This window comes from Leptonychotes weddellii, chromosome 14 (genome assembly GCF_054177405.1).
Source record: "Leptonychotes weddellii isolate Sample4059 chromosome 14, ASM5417740v2, whole genome shotgun sequence".
NCBI classification, from domain to species: Eukaryota; Metazoa; Chordata; class Mammalia; order Carnivora; family Phocidae; genus Leptonychotes; species Leptonychotes weddellii.
The window spans coordinates 68,330,964-68,357,970 of NC_138382.1; the positions used below are offsets into that span (position 1 = coordinate 68,330,964).

Below are 27,007 nucleotides of genomic sequence, written 5' to 3' on the forward strand. Positions count from 1 at the left end.
GTTAGCCATCGTGCTGTCCCTTAGTTCTGTTCACTGAACACTTGTTTTTACTGTTGCAAGAATGCATCCTCTTTGTGTTCCTGCAGGAAAAGAACTGCTCAGCCGGATGAGGAAATCTCTGAGGAAACCCCTTCTCTACTACCTCACTGCAGAACTGGAATGCCGCTTGGTTTCGCTCCAGATGCGGTGAACTCGGACCTGTGAGCTGAGCTGTAGCTCAGCTCACTGTGCTGTGAATGCCGGGGTGTCTGTAAATCACATGTGCATACGGGCAGAGCTGTATACAGTTTAAACCTGGACGGCTGGGGGGTTTGTTTTTTTACCTTTGATATGTGTTGCCATAAAACCAGTGATTGTAATCGCAAATCTGAGGCTATCAATTGGTAAAATCTATAGCTACGAAGAAAAAAAATGTACTCAAGCCCTTCGTCATTTATAGTGTCAAATTTTATTTTTGGATTTTATTTAAAATCTCTATTTTCATATGAAAATAAAAGATCAAATAGTCTGTCATCTGACTTTACATTTCATAGATCTACAGTAAAGCCATCAAACATTCACCTTCGTTCCAAGAAAACGGCCATTTCCAAACGGCTCTCATCTTTGGCCTGGAGATTGAAGTATATTGTACCTGTCAATGAACCTACACCACATGGAAATAGCTTTTATAAAACTACTACACGTGAGGTGCATTTCCTCAACCAAAAATATTCTTTGGTGGAAAATTAGCAGAATCTGACCCGGTAGTAAATTCAAATTGTGTTCGGCTTTTAAATCTGAGCTACTGTAATTAATGGCTCTGCTCCATGATGTACAAATACATTATTTCTCTAAAAACAAGAATAGCAACTACTGTCACAGAAGACCGTGTGGCAATAGACTTCTTCTCACGGGTAAGGGGAAGTATGAAACTACATGTTCTAGATTAGGTTTTAAAATACTCCCAAGGCCTGTTCTCTAGGCCCGTAGACAGCTTCTGAACCATAACCATAAAGAATGGTGCAGTGCAGTCACCCCTCTCCACCCACGGAGGTTTGTATTCCCAAGAAGTTGTTTGGCCAGACCTGGACCATTAATTAAGGTATGGGATAAAGAGAATTACAGTAAAGGCAATGGAAGTGATAGAACACAGCAAGTTCTAGAAGGCATCTACTTCCAAAATAAAAATTGGTTTGTTGTATATCTTTTGTACTTAACATTCTCCTTTGTTTCATTTTCACAGGCCTTAGCAAAATGCTGAAAAGTCAGGCCTCTGCACAATTATTGAGATTCCTCAGGGACACTTTTTCCCATTCTGTCCCTGTGCTGAGGGTAAATACCTTCTTTCTAAACTGCCACATGAACCCTCTCTATTCCCCTGTGGACAGGAATGAAAGGTAATCATTTGGTCTTCTGTGTAAGGGGGAGTGACTTGAACCACACATCTATACAGAAAGATAACACCTGAAATGATATGTGAGCAAAAAAGTTCTCAAAAAAAACCACAAAAAACAAAACAACTATAGTCTGGAATTAGGGGAGGTAGTTAATATGTGAAGCCAAACACCTGGTTCCAAAAAAGACATCTTTCCGAAGAAACTTTACTACCTCTAGTATTATGTGAACATCACCACCAAAAAAAATTTTTTACTCAAGGTTACTGCATCGAACACTTTATTATCCATGAAAAACACTTGAACATTGCACTGGAATATCTTACCCATAAAGAGTACGGAGCACCAATTTACTAATCAGGAGGGCCTCCTCACAGGTGCAAGGTTAACTAGTAACCTAGAGAAGCAGGTGGCCCCACAAGTAGTAAACTCTCATGGATTAAAGATTAAAAGAACTTCACATTCTCTCCAAAGTGTACTTGCCCAGTGTCTGGCACAGGTATGTTACAATATGACAACTTGCTCTCTATTTTTGAGCACCCAAGTTTATTACAGGGGATTACACATGCAAACAACAGAATTTGGCCCCAAGTACAGTCAAGGGAGAACATTATCAGGCACCAAGTGTGCTGATCTCACACTGAAAAAAGTCTACTGAAAACATTGCAAGTGTGATCCAAACACAAGGACCAAACTAAGTCAATTACTGAGTGATGTGGAGGTATATGCTATATACGTAGACTTCTCTTTATACAGTAAGGACAATTCTCCAATAAAAACTGACAACTTCTGCCAAATAATTGTTTGCCTGAAGAAAATAGGAAATCCTATTGTAGTTCAGAAAATAATGCAAACCATTTTAATTTAATCTAGATACAGGTACTTTATTTACAAATATTTAGATTAATAGCATTTTGTTACATCAAATGAAGAGTACAGCAGTCTGAATAAATCCTGTCACAAAAACAATTAAGACCCACTGTAACTAACTTTGGGAATCAGGGTATTGCACCTAAACAAGCCGCAGTTTTTAGTCTGTGATTGCTACCTCATATCCCAATGGGTGGTTGGTTTTTTGTAAATATATACACACACCAGCAGGTCATGGTCCCTGGGTGAGTCCCTTGTGAAGCAACAGGGTAAGCAAAATGGGTCACTGAAAGTCTTTAACAGAATATACCAATCTACTCCAGGAATCTTGTTTTTAAAAAAGTTAAACAAAGACAAAAATAAAGATGAGTCCACAAATTAACCGAATCCTATTTTCTGCACATTCCAGTTTTGGCTTTTATTTAACATTGACTATACAATACTCCAGTACTACCACATGTTTACGACCCAGAAAGCCATATTTTTTATTTTTACTTTAGTGTCTGTAAAGAGGGATTTAAAGTGTGTATTTTAAACACAGCAGTTGAGCTGAGTGATTTTATAGAATATACTAAGGTTTACCTATCCTACTTCGAATAACCTCAGTTCTCCATCTGAACCATGAACTCAATCAGAAATCAATCAAAAGAAGTGAAGAACTTGGTAAAACGTAAGTCTGTTGTCTAAAGAGATTGTTTCCCTTACAATACAGTATTCTTTCAGTGGCCAAACCACCTAGTGCAAAGTAATATTTACTTTGTATCAGCACAAACACTGAAACACCGTCAGAAACACTTTCCCTTTTACAAAACATCTTATGCCAACATGACATAAAATAGCCCCTCATACTAAAAACACATGGGATATCTTACATTACTTCACTGTAGTGTTAAAAATGCACAATTTAAAATCCCTTAACAGCAGACCTGTGGTTCTGACTGTCCGGTACACAATCTCACCATTCCAAGATAAAGGTATAAAAGCTTAAAATGTGCAATAATAAACCCAGCCTTTTTTCTTTTTCTATACAGTAAGGCAAGAAATGGAGCCTGTAATGCAAAATGTTTACAAAGAGAAAAGCAGGTTAGCACATTGTCGATTGCACAAGAACAGTTAAGAAAATCAGCAGGTAAGAAGCCACAGTGCAAAGATGGAACAGCATCTGCTAGTGTCAATCCTCTCACGCTAGGAGCTCTTTCCAGCATAATGTCCCCAAACACTGCCAGCACCAGAGGCTGGAGCCGGTCGGTATTACTTGTGAACTGCAGTTCTATTTCCTTGTGTGAAATGGAAGGGAGTAACATGGTCACATATAGGTCATACTGTACAAACTGGTATTTTATACTGTTCCAATGCCAGTAATCAATTTATTTTCTTCATTAAAATAATATACACAGAATGTATTGTTAGTTCGGTTCCTTCAAATTTTATACATATTTACTTTCTGCTAAAGAGAAAAGGATAAAATGGTGTAAAAAATAAAAGATAAAGCTATTAATTAAGCACAAGAGAAAAGATAAGTGGCTATTTTCCCTGTGCAAGGCTAAGACAGAAGCAAACCTCCACAAGAAAAAGGCCACCCACACAACAGGAAATTTATCCAACGAAAAAAAAACAAAAGCAGTTACAGAACCCATTCTCTATCAGAAGTCATTTCACAGCAATAAACTTATTGGTTACAACAGACATACTTGAACAGTTAAAGATGGGAGAAAGGCTTAAGATATCCTCAAATTAAACCATACAGTAAGACAAAGCCTTGCCAAAAAGAGGGAAGGATAAAAATCATTTAAGTCCAGCATCAGTGCTCAGTTTAAATCATGTACTGGTGACATACCTATCACGAGGACAATCAAGGGGAAAAAAAAGTCTAGATTTACCATGCAGGAGAGATTTATTACTCTACTTGCCTTTTGATAACCTGATTACATCTAGTTGTTTAGCAGTTTAGTATTGTGTTAAACTGTTTTTACAACAGAGTTGTTTTTTTCTTTTTTTTCTTTTTTTTAATTAAACCCAGTAAGATGTACAGAAGACAACGAGGCAGTAAAAAGTACTGCTTCCAACAGACAGGTGAAAGGTCAAATGGGAGCTACGGCAAAGAGGTCACTAGCAGCCACAGCCTTCTCTCTGGGGTTGGGGTTCGCTGGTTAGCCGGCCTCCCTGTGGGGCTGAAGGTTTGTGTTGTACACCAGACTCGGCAGCATTCAGATCCAGGCTTCCATCCTGAATGTTCTGATAGATTTTCTTGGCAGCCTCAAGGAAAGCATCTTCTACATTCTCTCCCCTAAGAGGCAAATGACAACTTTATTGGAGAATCATAGCTTTCTACAAAAGATAAGACATTACACACTGACCTTTTGCTAACCTTTAGTCAACTGCCATGATGTCTTCAACTTAGCCACTGTCATCTAATAAGAGATTACCAGTAATGACTGAACTAAGAGAACAACATGGGGAAATATTCTCTGTGGAAAGCATATAAACACAGTACTAACAGCTGTTTTCTACAAACCCTATCTGGATAACTGGATGTGTTCTAATTATTAAAATGTTATATATTAATATATAATGAAAGTGAAGATGGGCCATTTTTGTAATAAGATATTCCAAACAGAAATGAGATTCCAGGATTTGTATGATCCGATTAGCCAAGCATCAACTATACTTTTTTTTTTTCATGTGATGGTGACATATTTGTGCTCGACCATGTTCTCACTTCAGTTCTCTTAGTACTATGGATGAAGCTTAAAAAAGGGGGGGGCTAGCTTCTCACCACAGCAAGGAATTTCTGGCTTAATAAATGAAGAACTCTGATGGTAGTCCTGGAATTCAATAATGGACATGGAATAACGATTAAAAAACATTAATTATGCTTCTGATTATTCTTAGACATTGTTTCCTTAAGCCATGCTTTTTAATCAGAAGTATTAAATGAACAGATTACCCAAGCTTGAGTCCAAGATACCAAACTCAACCTCAATTGGGAAAGTCAAACACTTTTGAAATGCTAACACAATTTCATTTATTAACCTGGGTTACCAGGGGGCATAATCAAGGTACAATCTTTAAGGTGCAGTAACAAATAAAATTACCTTTGAAATGTGAAACAGGAAGCAAAGGGATGCCTGCTTACTGTTCTTCCCACAATAAACATTACACATATACATATTATTATATGTATGCAAATACATTATACATTTCTCACATGTATGGTTCTACTTTGAGAAGTGTGAATGTAACTGAAAATGATTAATTTTAGCAATACTTACGTTTTCGCACTTGCTTCAAGGAACAATAAGCCTAAAAATTAAAAGTCAGACTATGATTAAGACATTTCAAATTAACTCACAAGGGCATCTTCTTCAGCAACATTTGAGTAAGAGTTTCCCATCAGCTATCAGTACTCATACCATAGTATTTTATGAAACAGTACGTCAGTTTTGAGATGGGAGGGGAGGGGAATCTTTATATTTGTGATTAAATACTTGCACTACCCCCAACATGATTGTCAAATAGAAACACATTTCCTCATTCTTGAGATTTAAGCAGCTGGCATTAAAAGTGTCAAATAATCTGCAGTATCAAAATCCCACCTTTTCTATGTGTGACCCCAAAAAAGCCATTAAAAGTCTTAAACCCACCATTTTCTTCAGCAAACTGTTTGGCTTCTTCATATGTAACATCTCTTTGTGCCTCCAAATCTGCTTTATTTCCTATGAGAATTATTACCTAATTTGTAACGAAAAGAAAGACCTCTTAAAACAAAAGCAACCATTTAAAATCAACCATGAAAATTCTGAAATCCAAAAATTTTGACAGAAAAAAACATGTGGGCCTAAAAAAGAAACCAAGTACCAGCAATCATCCAGCAGACAGATATGAGAATCATTAAGTCAGTACTATTAGGAGGAAGGTCAGCAATTATCTAGGCCATGGGCTAACAAATTTTCTGTACAGGGCAAAGAGTATGTATTTCAGGTCTCTGGAGCCCAAATGGTCTCTTTGCATATACTTCTTTTTTTTAAATAACCTTTTAAAAATGTAAAATCCATTCTTAAAGGCTTGCAAGCCATTATAAAACAATACAGCCCATGAGGAACACCTGGTCTGGGCCAAAGGTGTATGATTTATCTGAGTAAGATTACTCAGGGTCAATGCACAAGCTCCAGGGGATCTGTGAATACACTGAAATTAAGCACAGAATGCTGTAAACAAGAACATTTCATTGCAAGAGAAGGCTCGTGGTTTTCATCAGATTTTTGAGTCTCTGGGACCCTCAAGTAGTTAAACTACTAGTTCAACTCCTTCAGGCTAATGGTAAGGAAACTAGTGCTCAAATAAGGCAAAGAGACTTGTCAAAGGTCACTCAGTGAGCCAGTGGTAGAAGGACATTAGAACCAAGGGAAAATACCCAAACTGTGACCTTCAAATACTGTCTTACTCTACACTAGCCCGAGGCAGGCCTAAATTTGTAGCAACTGAAAACAAATGTCTGTGTTCCATGGGGAACAGGGGTGGTGGGAGGAGGGGGTGGGGGTACACATATGCAAGCGAGTTCAAATCCAAGGCAAAATATCACACACACCTACACCCACTTTGGAATCATTTATGTAAGTGACGTCAGGCCAAAGTTAAAGGCAGCTCTACAAAGTTCTAAGAAAAAAGTTTGCAGCCTTAGGGAAATACAGCTTTTTGATCTTTATGGTGGTTTCTGGGGGTTGGGGGGTGGGGATTTATGGATAAACTGTCTCTGTCTATATATAAGCTTATTTGATACCAATTGGTGATCCCCCCTCCTTCCCCTTCCAAACAGATGTGGTAATCCAGATGCAGATACTTTAGGAATGGATGGTTTCAACCAAAAGTGATTTCCACCGTTAACTTTTTCTCATGTGAAACTGCAGCCCCTGACTCTCCTGTTTCTTAAAAATGATGTCCAATGAACTGAAGAACCATTGTAATCTGAATGTAAACCTTGAACAAGAACACTTAAGCAGTATTACAAATGTGAGCATTCTTCTAGTGTGGACAAGGGCCCAATGAGGAGGGAAAGATATTTTCCTATGAAGTCCGCTAGTCTTTTATTTATTTTTTTTTAAAGATTTTATTTATTTATTTGAGAGAAAGAGAGACAGAGAAACAGCGTGAGAGGGGAGAGGGTCAGAGGGAGAAGTAGGCTCCCCGCTGAGCCGGGAGCCCGATGTGGGACTCAATCCCAGGACTCCAGGATCATGACCCGAGCCAAAGGCAGCTGCCTAACCAACTGAGCCACCCAGGCGCCCAGTCCACTAGTCTTTTAAAGAATAAGGTAGGAACACTTAAAAAAGGAAATCAATTTTGTTTTTTTTAAATCAAGGCTGGTAAAGTCACGATGGCCTAGTACAGGGCCATTACATGACAGGTACTCGAAATGTCTTGTATGTCAACTATACTTCAGTAATAAATTTTTAAAAAGTTAACATTGAACTGCACACTTTAAATGGGTAGATTATGTTAATTATATCTCAATAAAGCGGTTTTTAAAAGAATTTTTTTAAAAATTTTAAACATTTGCTGAATGGAAACACTGCCTCCTCTCCCAATTCCTTAAGAATTTCCCAGCTGTGCTTCCCATCATCCTGAAAGGACACATAAAAGTGGCATGCTAACCAGACCGAGGTACAAAATATACCACCAACAAAATGGGAAAGTATGTAATTTCTCCACAGAAACTGAAGGCACCATCATAGAAAACATAACATTTGAGCTGGACCTTAAGAGATTTTCTTCTGTAGGGAAGCAAATTTTGCCATCCCAAGATATTCCTCTTTGGAATATTTATTTTAAGCTGGTTTATTTTTAAGAAACAGCAGACACAGGTGAAGCTCTGAAAACCCGGAAGTTATCCTTTAAGAGACATTTACATTTATAAGAAAAATCTCCATTTGTTAAGGGTGTTTCCCTCTCAGTACCAGGAAGAGGGGGTGGACTCAATCTCCAGAAATTTCTAACAACTCTATCAATTTATTTCTTAGACAAGCCCTAAGAATCTTGAAGGGTAAAGTTCTTCCGAAGATCTGGTAAAATGTGAAGAAGCATAAATGAGGCAGGAAAGACATGGCTCATTTGTCATTAAACTCCTTTAAGCACCTCTACAATGAGTTTTGTTTGCTTCTTAATATTTTTCCTGAAATAACTACAGAATCAGAGAAGCTTACAAGAGTAGAGCTTCTATATACCCTTCACCAAGCATCTTCAATAGCAGCATCTTACAGACTCAAAACCAGGGACGTGACCTTGGTGCAATCTATGTCCTTACTCAGATTTCACCAGTTGTACACTCTCCTGTGTGTGTGTACAGTTCTATGCAATTTTACTACAGATATAGATTTGTGTCACCACAATCAGGATACAGAACTGTTCCATCACTAGAAAGGAACTGCTTTGTGCTGCTCTTTATAGCCTATGCACACCACTCATACCCTTCACCCCCATTTGCTAACCCCTGGCAACAATGCATCTGTTCTCCTCCACAATTTTGTCTTTTTGAGAATGTTTTATAAATGGATACATATATACAGTATGTAATTTTTTGAGATTAACTTTTTTCACTCAGCATAATGCCCCTAAGATCCATCTAAATTGCTGTACCAATAGTTCATTTCTTTGTATAGCTGAGGAGTATTTTATAGTATGAATGTACCAGATTGTTTAACCATTCACCCCCTGATGACCATTTAGGTTGTTTCCAATTTTTGGCTATTGCAAATAAAACTACTATGAACATTCAACTGTAGGTTTGCATGTATACCTACAGTAGGTTTAAGGTCATTATGGATATGAAAGTTCCAGGCACAGTCCCTAGCGTAAGCGGCAAATCACGTTGGGGCACCTGGGTGCCTCAGTTAAGTGGCTGGATCTGGATTTTGGCTCAGGTCATGATCTCGGGGTCATGGGATCAAGCCCTGAGTCAGGCTCCGCACTCAGCAGAGAGCCTGCTTGAGGATTCTCTCTCCCTCTCCCCCCACCCCCGCTCATGCTCTCTCTAAAATAAATAAATCTTAAAAAAAAAAAAAAGGCAAATCATGTTAACTTTCAGTACAATTTATTACTGTTTCTTGATAAAAGCCAATCTTACCACTGATTACCTATTTATTGAATCAGACCTCTGCTAGATGGTGAAGTACAAAACTAAATGAGACACAGGGCTTGCTCTGAAGAAGCTCAGGGTCAGTCACAGCTCAGTACCTTTCCTTGCTTGTTCCTGGAATGCCCCCCTCTAGCATTTACTAAAACCTTACTCACCCTACAGTCCCAGCTCAAACATACCTTTCTCTGTAAAGCTGGTTTCTTCAGATGGCACTGCTTATCCTGGGCGCTTCCCGCAATGCACATACCAGTTGCTCTATTTCTAATTTATATCTCTCTCGGCTTTTCAGCATAGTTATTTGTATACACACAGCCATCTCCTTACTAGACCATTAACATTTTGTGGGCCAAGGGCCACATTTATCTTTGGATACTGCAGAGTCTGGCATGGGAGCTGGCCTTTAAAATCTCAATAAATATCTTCTCTGTCTGGTGAAGAAGCTAATTTTTATTTTCTTTAAAAAAAATTTTTTTTTAAATTTGCAATTTGAAAATGTAGCACAATAATGGCTACTTTTTAAATTTTTTTAAATTTATTAAAGTATAGTTGAGATGTTTTTGTAAAAAGAAAAAATAAACTAATTTTTAAAAGCATGCAGAACTCTATTTTTAACTGAAATTTTACTGAGATAATTGTAGATACACAAGCAGTTGTTAAGAAATAATAGATCCCTTATACTTTGCCCAGTTTCTTCCAATGGTGACTTTTTACAAAACAAATGCAGATCCCTTTTTAAAGTGATTGTTTCAGAGTTCATGGTCTCCACCTGACATGAAATCACCACCCCATTCATAACTTTCATTTTTTTTTTAACCACAAACACGAACAAAAACCAAGTATAAGATGTAAAACCTGGGGTAATTAGTATTCAAAAAAAAAATATTAACTTCTCTTCAATTAATTTAAAAATAAAGACTCTCTCATTCTTAGTACTCATATACAAAAATCCTCCTAGCAAACGACTCTCCTTTTGGGGTTAACATAGATCTTACATTTTCTGTGTAACAGATGTTATTCAACTTACAGTATTTGGATTGGTGAGATTCCTTGCATCTGTCAACCAGCTGCTTAAGTGATTATATGTACTTCTTCTGCAAAAATTAAAGTTTACATTTGTGACTACCACATAAAATTGCCATTTCAATTTTTTAAAAAAGAAATCTCAAATAAATAATATTCCCTTTCATCAAAAACTGTGGAATGTGAACACATACTTTCCAGAAATCTTGCCAAACCTATTATTTTTAAATAAATAAATCAATATCCAACAACTTTGCTAATTACATATAGAAGTAAATTGTTTACATTTAAAGGCACACTCATAAAGAGACCAATAAAAGCAAGCAAGGAACAACACAGAAAATTAATGGAAACAATTCTGAACTCAGAATTTCTAATCTGAAGTAAAAACTAAGACTATTGTTAAATCATCCATATTTTCAATCACAAAATGGGAGAAATAATACCAAAATGTCTAACAAAGGATATGTTCAATGGCAAACATGTTTGCATCTGTTTCAAATTAGAAACCAAGATGGTCACAGTACTATAGACTGATATAAAATTCACCTTTCTTTCAAGAGAAAGTTAACTATGACAACATAAAAACTGGCTTTAAAATGGCACTTAATATATTTGACTGGAAATTCAAGCCCCCAGATATCAGAGTGAGTTTATTCTAACTTTATATTCTGATTTACCAGTAGCTAAATCATTTTGCGATTCAGACTGCCCTATTTCTCCACTTTCTCCAAGCAAGAGTTTAGAAACTCATAGGCTCATTTGCACTAGCCAAACAGGACCAAAGAGGGCAAGCAAATCCAAATAATTTACATTATATGTAATAGGTAGAATATTAATATTTATCAGACTTCACCAAAGGGGTCAAATAAAATTCTGAAAGTTAAAAATGTTTGATCTATATACATTCACAGAACATTAATCCATCTTATTCATTTAACAGGTGAGAAAACAGAAGCTCACAAAAGATTTAAATGAATTTCAGAGCCAGGCTTTGAACCCTTTACGCACATAGTGTCCTCAAACTGTTTCAAATTTAGCCTTGTGAATATATTCCATGAACTCCAGCTGCCAGTACCCCCTACAAAGTTGGATATTCCAAACACTTAATCCTTTCCCAGTGGAAACTGAAAAGAAGTTGTAAGATTCTCTTTTTACTGTGCTAAATTGTTACACACAAATCACCACCTAACTGTAAAAAAAAAAAAAAAAGTCAAATAAATAAAAGCAGCATTTCCCCAATGTTTTTAAATTTTCTAAGTAAAATCCTCTAATGGTCAAATATTTTTAAAAAGTACAAGCCGTATCACTTTATTGTTCAATATTTGTAGTCACTGGCATACCTTGCCTTTACACAATAGATTTATCCTACTTTGTGCACAAAAACTGAAATAGCACAAATCCAAAAATATTAATACTGATTTTGATAAATTTTAAAATGTCAAAGCTGGCAGCAAGAGTGGATTACAAACTGCCACCACTTTGGTAAACAGAAAAATCTACACACCCTTTTTAAGGATCAAGATCATGTAAACTGTTATTATTTAGATGTGCCCATAACCTCTGCTAATAATTCTGGTAATTATTATTAATTTAAAATTTACCATAATTTCAAACCTATAACTATAGCAGCATTCCAATATTCATTAATTAGTGGTAATGGTGCTAAAAAAAAGTAAAAAATATCCCTAACTTTCCCAAGGATGTTAAATGACATATCAAACAACTGATACAGCCAAACAAACTGCCATGATCAGCTATGCTGTCAATTTAAGGAAGTATCTGGTTAACAATTATAGTTAATGCCAAGAATAAAGGTATTATTAAAGCAGAACTTTCAAGTTTGCAAAATGTCAAGGAATAATAGAAAAAAGGAAAAAATCAGTGTCATGGATGCAACATAAATGTCACTACGAAATATCAACAAAGCACCTGTCTAAAGCCTGAAGTACTTTTTTCAATAATAATTTTATTGGGATATAATGAACTTACCATAAAGCTCATCTTTTTAAAGTATACAATGTTGTGGTTTTTAATATATATCCCAAAGTTGTGCAGTGATCACCAGTATCTAATTCTAGAACATTTTTATCAATCCCAAAAGAAACGCTGTACCCATTCGCACTCTCCACACCCTGGCAATCCACTTTGTCTCTATGAACTGGCCTATTTGGGTATTTCATATAAATGGAATCATACAACATCAGCCTTTTATGTCTGGCTTCTTTCACTTAGCAAAATGTTTTCAACATTCATCCACTGCATAGCATGTATCAGAATTTCTTTCCTTTTAATAGTCGAATTGTATTTCATTGTATGAATACACCCATTTATCTATCCCTTAGTTAATGGACATTTGGGGTGTTTCCACCAGAAGTACTTTTGATGACTCAAATAGACACAACTCTTTTTTTACCAGAAGTATTTACTATGCTTAAAAGGTTATGTTTAAAAGCAAACCATATAAATGTATCAAATCATCACCCTGTAGACCTTAAACTTACACAATGTTGTATGTCAATTACAGTATCAGTAAACATGGTGGGGGAGGGGAACACAAGCACTACTCGCACAAAGCAAAACAAACTACAACACTTTAGATTGATACACTCTAAGTACACATCACCACATTTAAATTTATTAATAATGGAGTTTTTAATTATGCAAAGTCTTCAGGAATGCATCCCTCATTAGGATGTCCTGCAGAGAAGGCCAGGTCTTTAATATTCTTCCCACAAAACCATTTACTTATCATGTTACCAGGTGCCATATATATATACAGGGCATTATATACAGAAGAGCATTAAGGCTATTTTGCTCTCTTCTGCCGTGAAGATTACCCAATTCCGGAACTCAATAAACTTCAACCACTGTAATTATAATCAGCCACTGTCTTTATTCTAAGTCCACATTTCCCAAAGTGTGTTCCTCAATAAAATAAGCTTAAGAAACACCAAACTAAACTAAGTATAAGAATTTCTTTAATGTGGGGCACCTGGGTGGCTCAGTCGGTTAAGCGTCTGCCTTCGGCTCAGGTCATGATCCCAGGGTCCTGGGATCGAGCCCCGCATTGGGCTCCCTGCTCCGCGGGAAGCCTGCTTCTCCCTCTCCCACTCCCCTGCTTGTGTTCCCTCTCTCTCCGTGTCTCTCTCTGTCAAATAAATAAAATCTTAAAAAAAAAAAAAAAATTTCTTTAATGGAGAACTTCTCAGGGTGCTAATATGTTAATGTGCACTGTATTGTGACTCTTCAAGAGGAAACAGTATAAAGCATTTCTCAAAAGGAAATATGCTTGGGGCGCCTGGGTGGCTCAGTTGGTTAAGCGACTGCCTTCGGCTCAGGTCATGATCCCGGAGTCGTGGGATCGAGTCCCGCATCAGGCTCCCTGCTCAGCAGGGGGTCTGCTTCTCCCTCTGACCCTCTTCCCTCTCGTGCTCTCTGTCTCTCATTCTCTCTCTCAAATAAATAAATAAAATCTTTAAAAAAAAAAAAAAAAAAGGAAATATGCTTGAAAGTCCATTTGGTGCCACTCACCCATCCTTAACCTCCCCCCAAAAAAGTAAGACAAGAGTCACACTGCTTTAAACTGACACTCTGCATTAATATGAAAGGTGATCCAGTTCATTTTCTAGCTTAGCACAGTTTAATAAAGTAGCACAATTTTCCATGTTTTCTGAAGCCAAATATTTATGGCCCAGTTTTGTTACTTTTTATCAAGTGCTTTCAGTTTCCAGAAATAGTGAAGTTGAAATAAATTTAATCTTGCTTCATGAAGTACTGTAAACCATTGCATTTTAGAACAAAAAAGAATTTAAGTAAATGAACAATTAAATACCTCAAACACCTTCAGATGCAAGCATAAGAACTTTTTACAATCTACCATGTTGGATTAACAAAACTACTTAATTCCTTCCCTGACCTTATTTTGAAAAGGTGTCAACTTTAACACGAGAGACTGAACAGAGTAACCCCTCAAGACTTGCTTGCTTTCTACTGAAGTGAAAAGAACAAAGTTTGGTATAAAATATTTCACCTCAAATAATTGAACTGATGCTGCTTTTCAGAATAGTATTCTTCTATTAGCTCCACCAGCATCTCCTAAAGTTTTTCTTCAGTCATATCCACTTTTAGAAAAGGAAATCAACATGTTACATCAAGTCTTACACAACAGTGTAGAGAAATAACCGTAAGATCCAAATAAGCTCATGTATAGTCATACAGTCACAAACTAAAGAATGTCTAAGTCAATAAAAAAAAAAAAAACACAAGCCACACTGCCTAAAGGAGATTTCTTTTTTTCAAGTATGAAGTTTGAAAAAGTATTAATCTCTTACCTAGTGATATCATACACCATAAGCGCTCCCGCAGCTCCTCTGTAGTAGCTTCGTGTAACAGCCCTAAACCTCTCCTGTCCCGCTGTATCCCAAATCTGCAGTTTGATTTTTTGGCCACTAACTTCAATTATTCTTGTACCAAATTCAACACCAATTGTGTGAGGACAATCAGCCATAACTGTTAGAGAAAAAAGAAATATAATATTCTAACTTCCAGAAAGCTTCAGATTAAGACCAGCAGGGAAAAATTCCACTGGGTAATTAAATAACATATTAATGCTTGTAGGCTATAAGTGGACTAAGCTAGCACTGAAAAAAAATTAGCAAAAACACAGAAGTCAAAGAAATTTGACTGCACTAGAACAGGGGTCAGCACACTTCTGTAACGGATCAAATAATAAATATTTAAGTTTTGTAGGCCAAAATGTCTGCCACAACTACTCAACTCTGCTGTTGAAGCACAAAAGCAGCCAAAGACAGTAAGTAAAATGAACATGGTTGTGTTCTAATAGAACTTTACAAAAACAGGCAGTATCTGGATTTGACCCACGGGCTATTGTTTGCTGACCCCTGGACTAAAAGAATCTGCTAATTAAAAATAAAGATTTTTATTAAGTCCTTCATAACACCAACATTATGCTATTTAGACTTCTGACAATTATTACATATAACAAAACAATCAATGGTTTTAAGATTCTAGGAGTTGTCAAGTTTTTATCCTGCAAAATACTACCAATATCTCAAAGAAGAACACATTTAATATGTATTTACAATTACATACTGGCAAGTTATATATTTCCAATCCAATAAGACAAGTTTCTTAGTCCTTCCTTATAATTAGGCCATTGAAAACCTAAACCCACTATTCTCTGGTACAAGTACACAAGACTGCTACAGATTTCATAAAATTTACATTAAGCAAGAAAAAAAAAAGCCATAAAAATAATTTCAACTGTATTTAGCCTATTCATTACATAAAATAACATGGTCTCCTCCCCTACCACCCAAGACAGAATTATACTTCAAATATTAATCAACCAGTCCTGGATATAGAAAGAATTTCATTTAAATATTTCCAATCTATTATTATTTAGTTAACAAATGATACATGCAGCAAACTTCTAAAATGGTGAGAGAAAAGATTATTTAAATTTGACATTATAATATACATTTTTTAAAATTTTCTACCACCAAAATAAACCTAAACAAGTAACTCAAATTATATATGGTATATAAATTAACACTCTATACATGCAGGTGTATTTCATTTTATATGCACCTATTTAAAAAAAATTCCCTCCCTAAAGATGAAAGTGTATATATATATATGGAAAAGTTATATTTAAATGCAGAGAGTACACTGAAAATGACACTTTTTTAAAGACAGGAAAGTGAATATAAATTTATTTTATTTTTTTACCTTATATATTGAACTTACATTTTTTTTCTGTAAATTGATGAAGTAAGCAAGATTTCCCTACTCCCATGTCCCCTGTTTAAAAAAAAAAAAGTTTCAAGTGGCAATTACATTTCTCAATTTTATGCTCATAATTATATACAATGATTGCTATACCCCCTACCATATTACATCACAAATTTCTGGGACACTTGAAAAGATCAGTCTGAAAAACCCTACAGGTCACTTTTCACTGTGATCTATAAACTGACTATTCCCAACCTTTAGCCGTGATAGAATTGTTATAAATTATGTTAGTAAATAACTATCAGCTGGGAAGTGCTTTTCAACAGAGAAACTGTTGTAAAAGGAGCATTTTTTACTTTGAACTGTTTTACAGTTTGTATTTTTTCCCCCTTAATTCATGCATAAAAGCAAAAGACTTCTGGGAATAACAAACAGGGCAGCATATAACAAGCAAAAATAGTTAAGTTTTGGTAGTTTGATTGACTAAATCCCATCTCTTCTTACATTCCTTGTATTTCTTATAGAATTCCACAAAAGAAAAGCATGTGCATTATATGAAAACCGTAACAGATGTCCTCTCTAACTATATTACAGCAATTTAACCCTTCGTGAAGGAAGTATTGAGCCCACCATTACACCACACCGTTCTAATACGAAGAATTAACTGAAAAGTATGTGTACTTTCAACTGACTTCTTACAACTATACCTGGGTAAACAACCCTGTCTTTTAATTTGAGCAACATATTGAAACTTAACAGAAGAACCACCAATATTATATTTTATGTATATTACATAATTACTCTGAATCAACAATGTTCTCTATCAATTTTTGGAATCCAGGGGGCTCCATGGGCTTTCATGATATTTCTGGAATGTTACCAGTGCTCCTAGGAAATTAGTACCATTTCCAGGATTAACAAGCTTTCAGGTAGCCCTGAATAACAATCAATACCACTTCAAAAGGTACCCACCATTGTACTACAGAAGTATCCAGGGCTACAATGCAAAACATACATCGTTATCACAAAAATAAATTAAAGAGGCTTTAATTTTGCAGTAAAAAAACAAAGACAAAACGCTTCTTCTGGAATGGTATGTTAAGTATTAGTATATAAATATTTTGTATATTAAGTTTCTTTGTAGAACAAGAGCATAAGTTAAATGAACTTACCAATAATAATATATTTAAAGATGTAAGAGTAGTTGTATGGTGCAGTTGCCATGGTGGCACTAAAAACAAAGAAAACTGTGTTACTTTAGAAGGATATACACAAGTTATCCAGTTGATCATTGCTAGCCTTTAAAGACATCTAAAATACAGCATACTGATTATAAACAAAATGTTGGCTACAATAAGCCAGAGTAAAATTGCATTTTCCAAACTGACCATTGTATCAGACAACTCCATTATTTCACTTTAGGGAATATCCAGTAAGAAAAGTTACTGTGGAAAATTTCAAACAAGAAAATCTTTATAAATTTGAGTTAAACTTCATTATAAACAGTCTTCCCCCTTTGAAGTCCCCGCCCATGTCAACTGATCAAGTGAATTACTGATGGCCAACTTGTTCAGAACTGATTTTACAACAGAATGTTATAAAAAGTAACCACTAACTTATAAACACATAAAACTTACAAAAGTTATAAAAAATAACTTTTTTTACTCTACTTTAAATCATGGTTAGCATAGCATCCAAAAGACCAATCCAACTATTTCCAAACCAAATTACTGCCAGAATTAGATAAAACCACATGAAACTGTTGTTCTTACAGAATTTTTTTAAAAAGTCAATTATTTGCAATTTCATATGGTTCAACCTAATACAGGATTTGAAGATCAACATGTAACAAATGCTTACTATATAATAGTACTCTAAAAGCTGAAATAATGGCATAAAATACTACTTATGGTTGTAAAATCTGCAAGTTTATGTATTAGAAGACATTTAGAAAGATCACAGTCTATTCTCTGCCTTCAGGTATACTTAAAGTAAATAATGCTAGTTTCTTTCTACTTTTAATAAAATAAAAACCTCTCCAATTTATTCAAATGAATGCCTTGAATGTGTCAGACACTGTGCTAGGTGCTAGAGAAACAAGAGGTAAATTCTAATAATGGTAATAATAACTTCCAGTAACATTTATTCTCAAACCAGTTTTCAGCTTAAGGAAAGATAAAAATCACGCACGTGCACACGCATGCACGCACATACAAAGATTTGGCCCCGTTTTTAAAAATTTGGTTTCCAATTTTTAAAATATGATTTTTACTGTTATGGGCAATTGTCACATTATACAAGCCAAATGTGGTATGACTGCAGAAAATCATTTACTAAAACTGACAAAATTACTATATAATAAAATTTAACCTGTAGAAAAAGTATGTATTTAAAATAAATGCATTATTGTTACCAGAGAAGAGAAAATTGTTAATTACATCACTTCACACAATACAGTCTTCTCGCTTAGCTGTAAGCATTACATTTAACAAAAGTGGATGCCCTGCTACCCATTCCAGCTTGATGTGTTGTAGCACTTTCATAATCAGTCTTCAACATCACTGAAAACTCCCCTAACCAGTTCGTTCAGGAAGGGAGTTTTTCTAGTTAACTGATTCTGAACATCATCATAATTTGTTTCCCTTTTTCCAGACACTGGGGACTCAGAACTTTTTAAAAATGAACTTGGTCCGGAAGCTAAAATTAGTGTGGATTATTCACCAAATCTCTGAACCAGATCCCAAACACAAGGAACAGAATAATCTTTCACAATAAAAATATTTAAAAGTTATTAAATTCTTCACCTGCATTCTTCCCAGAACCCTGTAAATAATTTTTAACTCCTTTTTTAAACTCCTCTTTTCCCATTCAAACTTGGGGAAAAGTAATCATTTAGTGACCTTGAAATTAGTTTCTTCCATGCTCTTCCCCTTCCTTTCTCTCTTACTGAAATTTGCAGCTCTATATACACTTTGCTTCCTTCCATTTTATTATGTTAAAACCAAGGCCTCGGGATGCCTGGGTGGCTCAGTTGGTTAAGCGTCTGCTTTGGCTCAGGTACTGATCCCCGGGTCCTAGGATGGAGCCCCACATCAGGGTCTCTGCTCAGTGAGGAGCCTATTTCTCCCTCTCCCTTTGAGCCTCCCCTGTACTCAGGCTCGCTCTATCTCGCTCTGAAATAAAATCTTTAAAAATTAATAATAAAAAAAATAAAACCAAGGCCTCAGCAATCCTAACTTCTCCTTGAAATGCTCTAAAAGCTAATCATGAAATTAAAAGCCAATTCCAGTATTAATTTGTGTATTGCAAATTATCACACAGCATTAAATATCTACAAGATGACTAGTTTTAAAACTTTTTTAAATTACCAAGCATTAATTAGCATAAACTATTCCCAAATAAAAGAGAATGATCACTTTTTCAGAATAAAAACCAGTCTTCACCTCACCACACAATTTTCTGGTTCAAGTTTCTTTTTTTTTTTAATTCATGAGAGAGCAAGAGAGAAAGGCAGAGGGAGAAGCAGGCTCCCAAGGAGCAGGGAGCCCAATGCGGGACTCGATCCCAGGACCCTGAGATCATGACCTGAGCCGAAGGCAGACGGTTAACCATCTGAGCCACCCAGGCGCCCTGGTTCAAGTTTCTTTAAAAATGAACCTTAAAAGCTACTGGGATGCCTGGGTGGCTCAGTCAGTTAAGCAGTTCTTTTGGCTTGGGTCATGATCTCAAGGTCCTGGGATTGAGTCCCACTCCCCTCCCACCTGCTCATGCTCTCACTCTCTCTCAAATAAAATCTTTAAATAAAAAAAAGGAAAGCTATTCAAACTTAAATTTCAGTAGACAGTGAAGGCAGAAAGTATCTAGCACTGTAGCCATTAACACAACAGGTCCTCCCTCTCTTATTATAAGCTTAGATACTAGCTGGTTTAAATATACTCCCAAAGTTTATTGCTAACATTCACTCAAAATTATGTATTTGCGGTAAAACTACATTCAAGTGGGCCCTTTTAAATATTAACCATGCTTAATATTGTTCTAAAGATTTCTCAACATCATTTCTTGAACATGAATGAAACATACCACTGTTAAGGTGAGGAATGTACTTTTTAACTAGCTTTGGAAGGGGAAAAAAAGTTTTCCCCCTATTACTTACGGATGTTTTTGCTTTACTCAAAAGTTAAAAACGGGGGAACGAGGGCAAAAACTGGTGGTCTAGTTCACTCTGAAAACACGAGTCCATTCTAACACTACCATCTCCACTAATTAAAAAAACTTGATAATATTCTGTAACTTGTGCACAGCTACTGATGTGGTTAAAATGTGTTCTCCATGTGTTACAAAAGCATGAGAATAAAGTTCATAGGCAGATAAGACCTCCTTCAATGCCTCTGATTTCCTTAACAGTACTACTTTCAGACAATAAGCATCATTAAATACAGATGAACAATCTGTAAACTAACAATTATTACAGTTACCATTTATTGGGCATTTAATATACTCCAGGCAATGTGCTAAACATTTTACATGCAATCTCAATTAATTTTTACTACTACAGCCTTATAAAACAGTGCCTATAATCCTCATTTTACAGATGAAGACTCAACAGGTTAAGTAACATGCCCAGGTCACACAGCTAAGTGGTCAGATCTATACTGAACCTAAGACTGTTTTAACTGCAGAGAATCCCCTCTTACCCACTACACCATTAAGCCTCCTCCATAGTTATGAGATGTACCATGAAACCCTTTAGTGGTACTTAGGGACACAAATCTTTCTCAGTTCACTCACGTGGTTCTAATTTAATACTCTAGGTAGTATTAAAAAATTATATTCAGAGGATGTATTGTAATCAGCATTTATAGATATGGATAAATGATAACACTAATTCAAATTATATCTACTTATAAAAAAGTTTTTGAAGGTAACATCTGAGAGTAAACTGTGTGATGATCAGCACTACTTTTCCCTACATAAAATTCTTAATTCTCACAACTTTGCAGAGTTATTATCATTATGTCTATGTAAAAACTGAAGAAATAGGGGTACCTGCGTGGCTCAGTCGGTTAAGCGTTTGCCTTCGGCTCAGGTCATAATCCCAGGGTCCTGGAATGGAACCCCACACCGGACTCCCTGCTCAGTGGGGAGCCTGCTTCTCCCTCTCCCTCTGCTACTCCCTCTGCTTGTGCTCTCTCACTCTTGTGCTCTCTCAAATAAATAAATTAAATAAATAAATAAAATCTTTTAAAAAGCCCAAAAAACTGGGGCGCCTGGGTGGCTCAGTCATTAAGCGTCTGCCTTCGGCTCAGGTCATGATCCCAGGGTCCTGGGATTGAGCCCCACATCGGGCTCCCTGCTCAGCGGGAAGCCTGCTTCCCCTTCGCCCACTCCCCCTGCTTGTGTTCCCTTTCTCACTGTGTCTCTCTCTGTCAAATAAATAAATAAAATCTTTAAAAAAAAAAAAAAGCCCAAAAAACTGAAGAAATTGAAGTTTGGAGAAATTTGCTAATTTGGCCTGTGTTACAAAATAGTAAGTGGCAGAGCTGGAACTTGAACCCAGGCCTGATTCTAAAGAACATGATTTTCTATCTAAGGTAGCTTATTAAAGGCATATGTATGTACAGTGATACACACACACACACACACACGTGGACTGATAAAACCTAAAAATCAAAATCAAAGAAAATGGAGAATAATTACACTAAATATTTAGGGTCATAGTTTTACTATCAGTGCATGTAAAACTTAGCTCTAAATTTCCTGTCAAGAGAAATGATTATTAAATGCACACTGAACATGGATGATTGTTGCGTTGCCCCTTTAAATATTAACTATACCTAATATTGCTTTAACAAAGGATTTTTCAACATTAACAGTAACTCTTAAGCACAAGAAACACATCACCATTAAGGTAAGGAATATATTTAAAAATGGGGTGTGCTACTACGTAAAACTCTGCAGTGTGTTTTTCACTTAACAAAATGATGGACCTATTTCCAGGTCCATACACAGAGCTCTATACGTGGTTACTAAATGCATATTAAATGCTAATCATTTTTGCCCCAAAAATAAAATCGCATGGTCTCCATATAGTTTATCAGACACCTCTCCAAATAAAATTATACAGACATATAAATGACTGGATTTGAAATGTGCAGATAGAGGTGAAGGTTAAGGAACTTTCATACACTCTGCTTATGGGAATCTGAATTGCCACATTTTTGGGAAGTAAAGAATGTATTTTAAAATCTTAAAGATAATCCAAATCACCCTTTGACTAAGAAGTAGCCCAAAGATACAAAATCTTTAATCCATAACGTTACAGGTCTAAGTGCATCTAATATAGCATTTTTACAGCAAAAAAAAAAAAAACCCACAAAAAACCAAAACTGGAAAACAATTGATCTATACTATCAACAGGGAAATGACTGAATAAAGTACATCTGTATTATGAAATAATACGCATCTAGTTTAAAACCATTTAGATATAGATGTATTAACCTGAAAATGTATCCATGATTTTAAGTGAAAAAAAGTTGACAGAATTTTATGCGATAGCTTCTCCGATTTTTAAATACATACACACATATACACGCTCTCTCTCTCAATCCTGTATACAGATAATATGGAAGGAGACACACCAAATTGTGAAAAATGAATACATGGACTGAGAGCAGAAAAAGGATAGGAAAAAATTATTGACTTTCTTTATATAACCCTGCACTAACAGTATAAGCATATACTATATTCATTGCTAATTTTCTAAAGTATTCAAAGTAGAGAAAATAAAGAACTGTGAAATATCTTTAAAGCATTTTTATATATAATTCTAATACAAAACAAATTAAAAAAAAAAACAAAAACAAGCAGCGCCTGGGTGGCTCAGTCGGTTAAGCAGTTGACTATGGATTTCAGCTCAGGTCATGATCTCAGGGTCCTGGGATGGAGCCCCCCGTGGGGCTCCACGCTCAATAGGGAATCTGCTTGAGGATTCTCTCTCCCTCTCCCTCTGGCCCTCCCCCAGCTCGCGTGTGCACGCTCACTCTCTCTACAATAAACAAATATTAAAAAACAAGAATTAAAAAACCCCCAAAATTCCCATTCATAATACTTCCAACATTACTTCCACATTTACAGTAATATGGGGAACATCACATGAAGTCAATCATATGATCAGCCTCAAAAAACACTCCAATAATTGACAGTATTTTTTTCCTTTTTTTTTTTAATAGCTTGGCTTTTTACTGTGTTAACTTATGCACTATGTCTGACTAATCCTTTCACAACTGTTTTACAGCTATTTTACTCTACTCCTTAGGACATATGATGTTACCATGTAATTTTTACATAACTTATTCAAGACAACACAAGACAAAAACAACCCACAAAATATTCCAGGTGATTTAAAATCTGATCTTCACCGTTAAAATTAGTAAGCTTGGTTTTGTTTTTGTTACATACAAGACATTTTGTTATAAACACCACAATCAAGATAGATTGCTTCTGTGATTCCAATACAAAAATATTTGTTGAGCATTTACTAATAAGCACAAAGCCTTGGGCTAGGCTTTGACAATATAGTAATGATCAAAAAAAACAAAAAACAAAAAACAAAAAACATTGTTCCTGTCTTCATGAAACTTAAAAACAGAAACCATTTGATTTGCTTACAAGCTCTCTAATGTGGATTGCTACTTGATTTGTCAGTCAAGTGGACACAAAACTTGGGTAGTTATTCTAATAATATAATCTAATCAAATGTGTGGTCAATTTCCTTTCCTCAGCAGTAATGCAACCTCTGAAAAGACCCACCCATTTCTGACACCCCCTTTAAAAAACTCACTTTTGACAAGAAATTTAATGTCACACTTTTACATAATAAGAACTGGATTCCTTACTGTGTCAAGAAAAACACAAAATTTCCCAGTTATGATGGTATGCTATGAAAAAGAAGTACTCCAATACTTCACCTCTGTTCATAGAGTGAAAGTACTTAAAGGAAAAAAACAAAACACCAAAACCCTGTACTTACTCCCAGAATTAAAAGGATTAGTAATAGCAAAAATTTTACTGATGAAATATCATGTCTGAAATTTGCTTTAAAATAATTTGGTGGAGAGGGTATAGGTGTGTATAGATAAACAAGACTGATCACTGTTGACACTGGCTGATGAGTATGTGAAGGCTCATTATACCACATATATTTTGTATATGTTTAAAACTATCTAGAACATAAAATTTTTTTAAAAGTACAGTATCTTTGATACCTCTATTTGTACACTGCTGTCTCCAACCATGCCTGGCATTTTTAACCACACAAAAATGTTTCAAGCTTTAAAAGAAACAAACTATTTTAACATATTTGCCTTAACCAAAAGCTTACTAAGATTATGCAAAGATATTTAATACTGATACAAGATTAGTTTTAAGAACACTCCAAATTCTGTTGCACAGTTGAAGTATGCCACAATAAAGTTTAACATGAAATACAAAAAGCAAAAACTTTTTAAAATGTAGCTTTAATTTCAAGGAATTTTTAGGTTATTAGAATCTAAAGGAGTCTTACATCTTTACAATAACTGACACATATGCCAGCTACTTTATAAACAATCTCTAACCGTAAAAACTCATTTTAAAGGTAAGGAAACCAACTCAGAGAGCTGATATATCCGCAGTCATACACTACCAAAGGGAAAAAGATTAATAAGGCCCAGGTCTAACTGTACAACTCTCTGAAGCCATGCTCCTCTCTTCAGTCAACAAATATTAAACATCCACTACATGCCTGGCACTGTTACAGACAATGAGGCACTTAACTATATGCTAAGCAACGTGTTAAGGGTTTTTTAATCCCATTTAATCCTGAAAACAACTCTAAAATGCAGGTACAATTATTCCCTGTAAAGATAAGGTCTCTGACTCTGAGAGGCTAAGTAACTTGCTTAAGGTCACTCAACTAGAAAGTGGCAGTATTGGAGTAGGAACCCTCCAAAACTCTTAACCACTACATGCCTCAGGGCATGAACAAATTAAAGGACCCAAGCAGAACTCTGAAGAAAAATTTAGTAAAGTGCTGAGGGAAGAGGGAGTGGGAGCTGGATTACTGCAAGGTCAAGTCTGTCTTCAATAACCACATATAAATAAAAGACAATTGTGACAGTAAACTTTACAAGGGTTCAAGTGGGCTCTGACACTTGTGTGGGACCAGCAGAAAAGCACTTGCCTTCTGGGAACCCCAGTTTCTTCTTCCAATATAAAATGAAAACCTTGCCATCTCTCTGGGGTTGTGAGGAGGAGGACTGGGCAGCGGAGGAGCTGACACTACAGACTTTCAGTTATAAAGGAGTCGTCAGTTGTCATCCAATGCAAACACAGGAAAAGAATTAAGCTGCAGGTACATTTTAAATGGTCACGCCTGTAACACCAGCCTAACTTGAGTGTAGCAGTGTGGGGGCAAGTGTGGGGAGAAGCCAGTATGTCGGTACCATCATTAACCAGTCACATCACAACTTCAAGCCTCAGTTTCCTCACTTGTAAAATGGAGATAACTTTACTTATCACCAAGGGCTACGCGAAGCAAGAAAACCCGGTGTGAGGACAGCTAAATCTGCGCCTGGCTCACAGTAAGGCACAAACCATCAAAACAAACGCTCGTTTTGCCTTCTTCCCTTAAATTCTAGAAATGCCGAAAAACTTTTTGTCTTCTTCACTGCTTCTACGTGCTACCTAAGCTCGACGCCTTATAGGATGTCACAGGCCTTGCAGGGCCTCACCCAATCCAGAACGTCGCCAGCACAGACCCTTTCCCCAACCCCAGTCCACAGTCTACCCACAGCGACAAGGACAGCGGAGCTCCTCCAAGATGCCGGCGAGGCTGCGAGGTGCTGCCTTTTGTACTCCGGGCAGACGCGGCCTACGGGACGGGGACTGCCACGTCTGGGCTCGCGGGCTGCGAGGAGGCGCGCCTCGCGTGGATAAATACCGCGGGGGTGGTCTGCAGCCGCCAGAACGGCAGCGAGGAGAGGGGCCTGCGGGAGGTGCGTGTCTGCCCAGTCCCGCCGACGAGGCGGGGAAGGCGAGGCCGAACACACCCTTCCCCGCACGCCCCGCAGCTCTCTGCTGCGCGGACGCAGCGCGGGGACACCCCCGCCCCCGCACGGGAGTCCCGTCAGGCCGGGCGCCGCGGCGCCCACAGCCGACGCGGGGCTCGCCGCGGCCTGGCAGGGCCTGCCCTGTGGCGCCACCCGCCCGCCGCCCAGCCCGCCGTCGTCCACACCCCGGCCCCCGGAGAGCCGGGCGAGGAGACCTCGGCCGGACGGACACTGCGGAGGGCCCGGCTTACCTGGGGGGTTGCTGGTGGCTGGGCAGCTTTCCGGGCGGGAGGGGGGCGTCAGGACGAGGAAGAGGAGTGCGGGCGCAGCGGGAGAAGGGCGGGGGTGGTCGGCCGAGGCCCCGGCAGGTAGCGGGCTGGCCGAGGAGGTGCAGACGCGCCGGCGGTAGTAGCGGTGGCAGCGGCGACTGCTCCTGCGGCTCCCTCAGGATCTTCCTCGGGCAGGTCCAAGATGGCGGCGCTCCCTGCACAGGGTTTCCTGTCACCCTCGCAATGGGCCGGACCACAAAAGAAGCGGGGGGAGGAGAATGCGCGCGCAGCTGGCGGAGCCCGGAAGAGGGTGGCCGGGCCCCGGCCTGCTAGCCACGCCCCTTCCTCAGCCCTTCCCTCTGGAGTAGTCGCGCCGCCGCCGAGGCCCGCCCCACTGGCCGTGGAGCCTGAAGGGGCGGAGGAGAGCGCCTAAGCGCAAGCGCAGTCGCGTGCTCTCGCGTCCTGGGGAAGTTACTGCGCAGGTTCAGGTGAGGTACG

The 27,007-nt window shown here is 37.4% G+C and overlaps 2 protein-coding genes across 10 annotated transcripts in view; one reads left to right on the top strand and one right to left on the bottom strand.

Moving 5' to 3' along the window:
* Positions 1-4,309, top strand: part of CNTRL (centriolin) — an 84,257-nt gene extending 79,948 nt beyond the window's left edge. For all 9 annotated transcript variants that reach the window (XR_014140138.1, XM_031031253.2, XM_081803503.1 and 6 more), the window contains one exon: positions 87-4,309. Coding sequence is in view for 1 of the 9 variants with exons in the window: in XM_081803503.1 (XP_081659629.1) it covers positions 87-110 (24 nt within the window). In the remaining 8 variants the exon portion in view is untranslated. The remainder of the gene's footprint in view (positions 1-86) is intronic.
* Positions 1,899-26,765, bottom strand: RAB14 (RAB14, member RAS oncogene family). The gene is made up of 8 exons (XM_006736356.3): positions 26,492-26,765; positions 17,325-17,383; positions 16,168-16,221; positions 14,730-14,907; positions 10,400-10,466; positions 5,888-5,975; positions 5,516-5,546; positions 1,899-4,530 (listed from the first exon to the last, which is right to left on the bottom strand). The coding sequence occupies exons 2-8, from the start codon at positions 17,374-17,376 to the stop codon at positions 4,353-4,355; spliced, it is 648 nt and encodes a 215-aa protein (XP_006736419.1). The 5' UTR covers positions 17,377-17,383; positions 26,492-26,765; the 3' UTR covers positions 1,899-4,352.
* Positions 26,766-27,007: the final 242 nt, after the last annotated feature.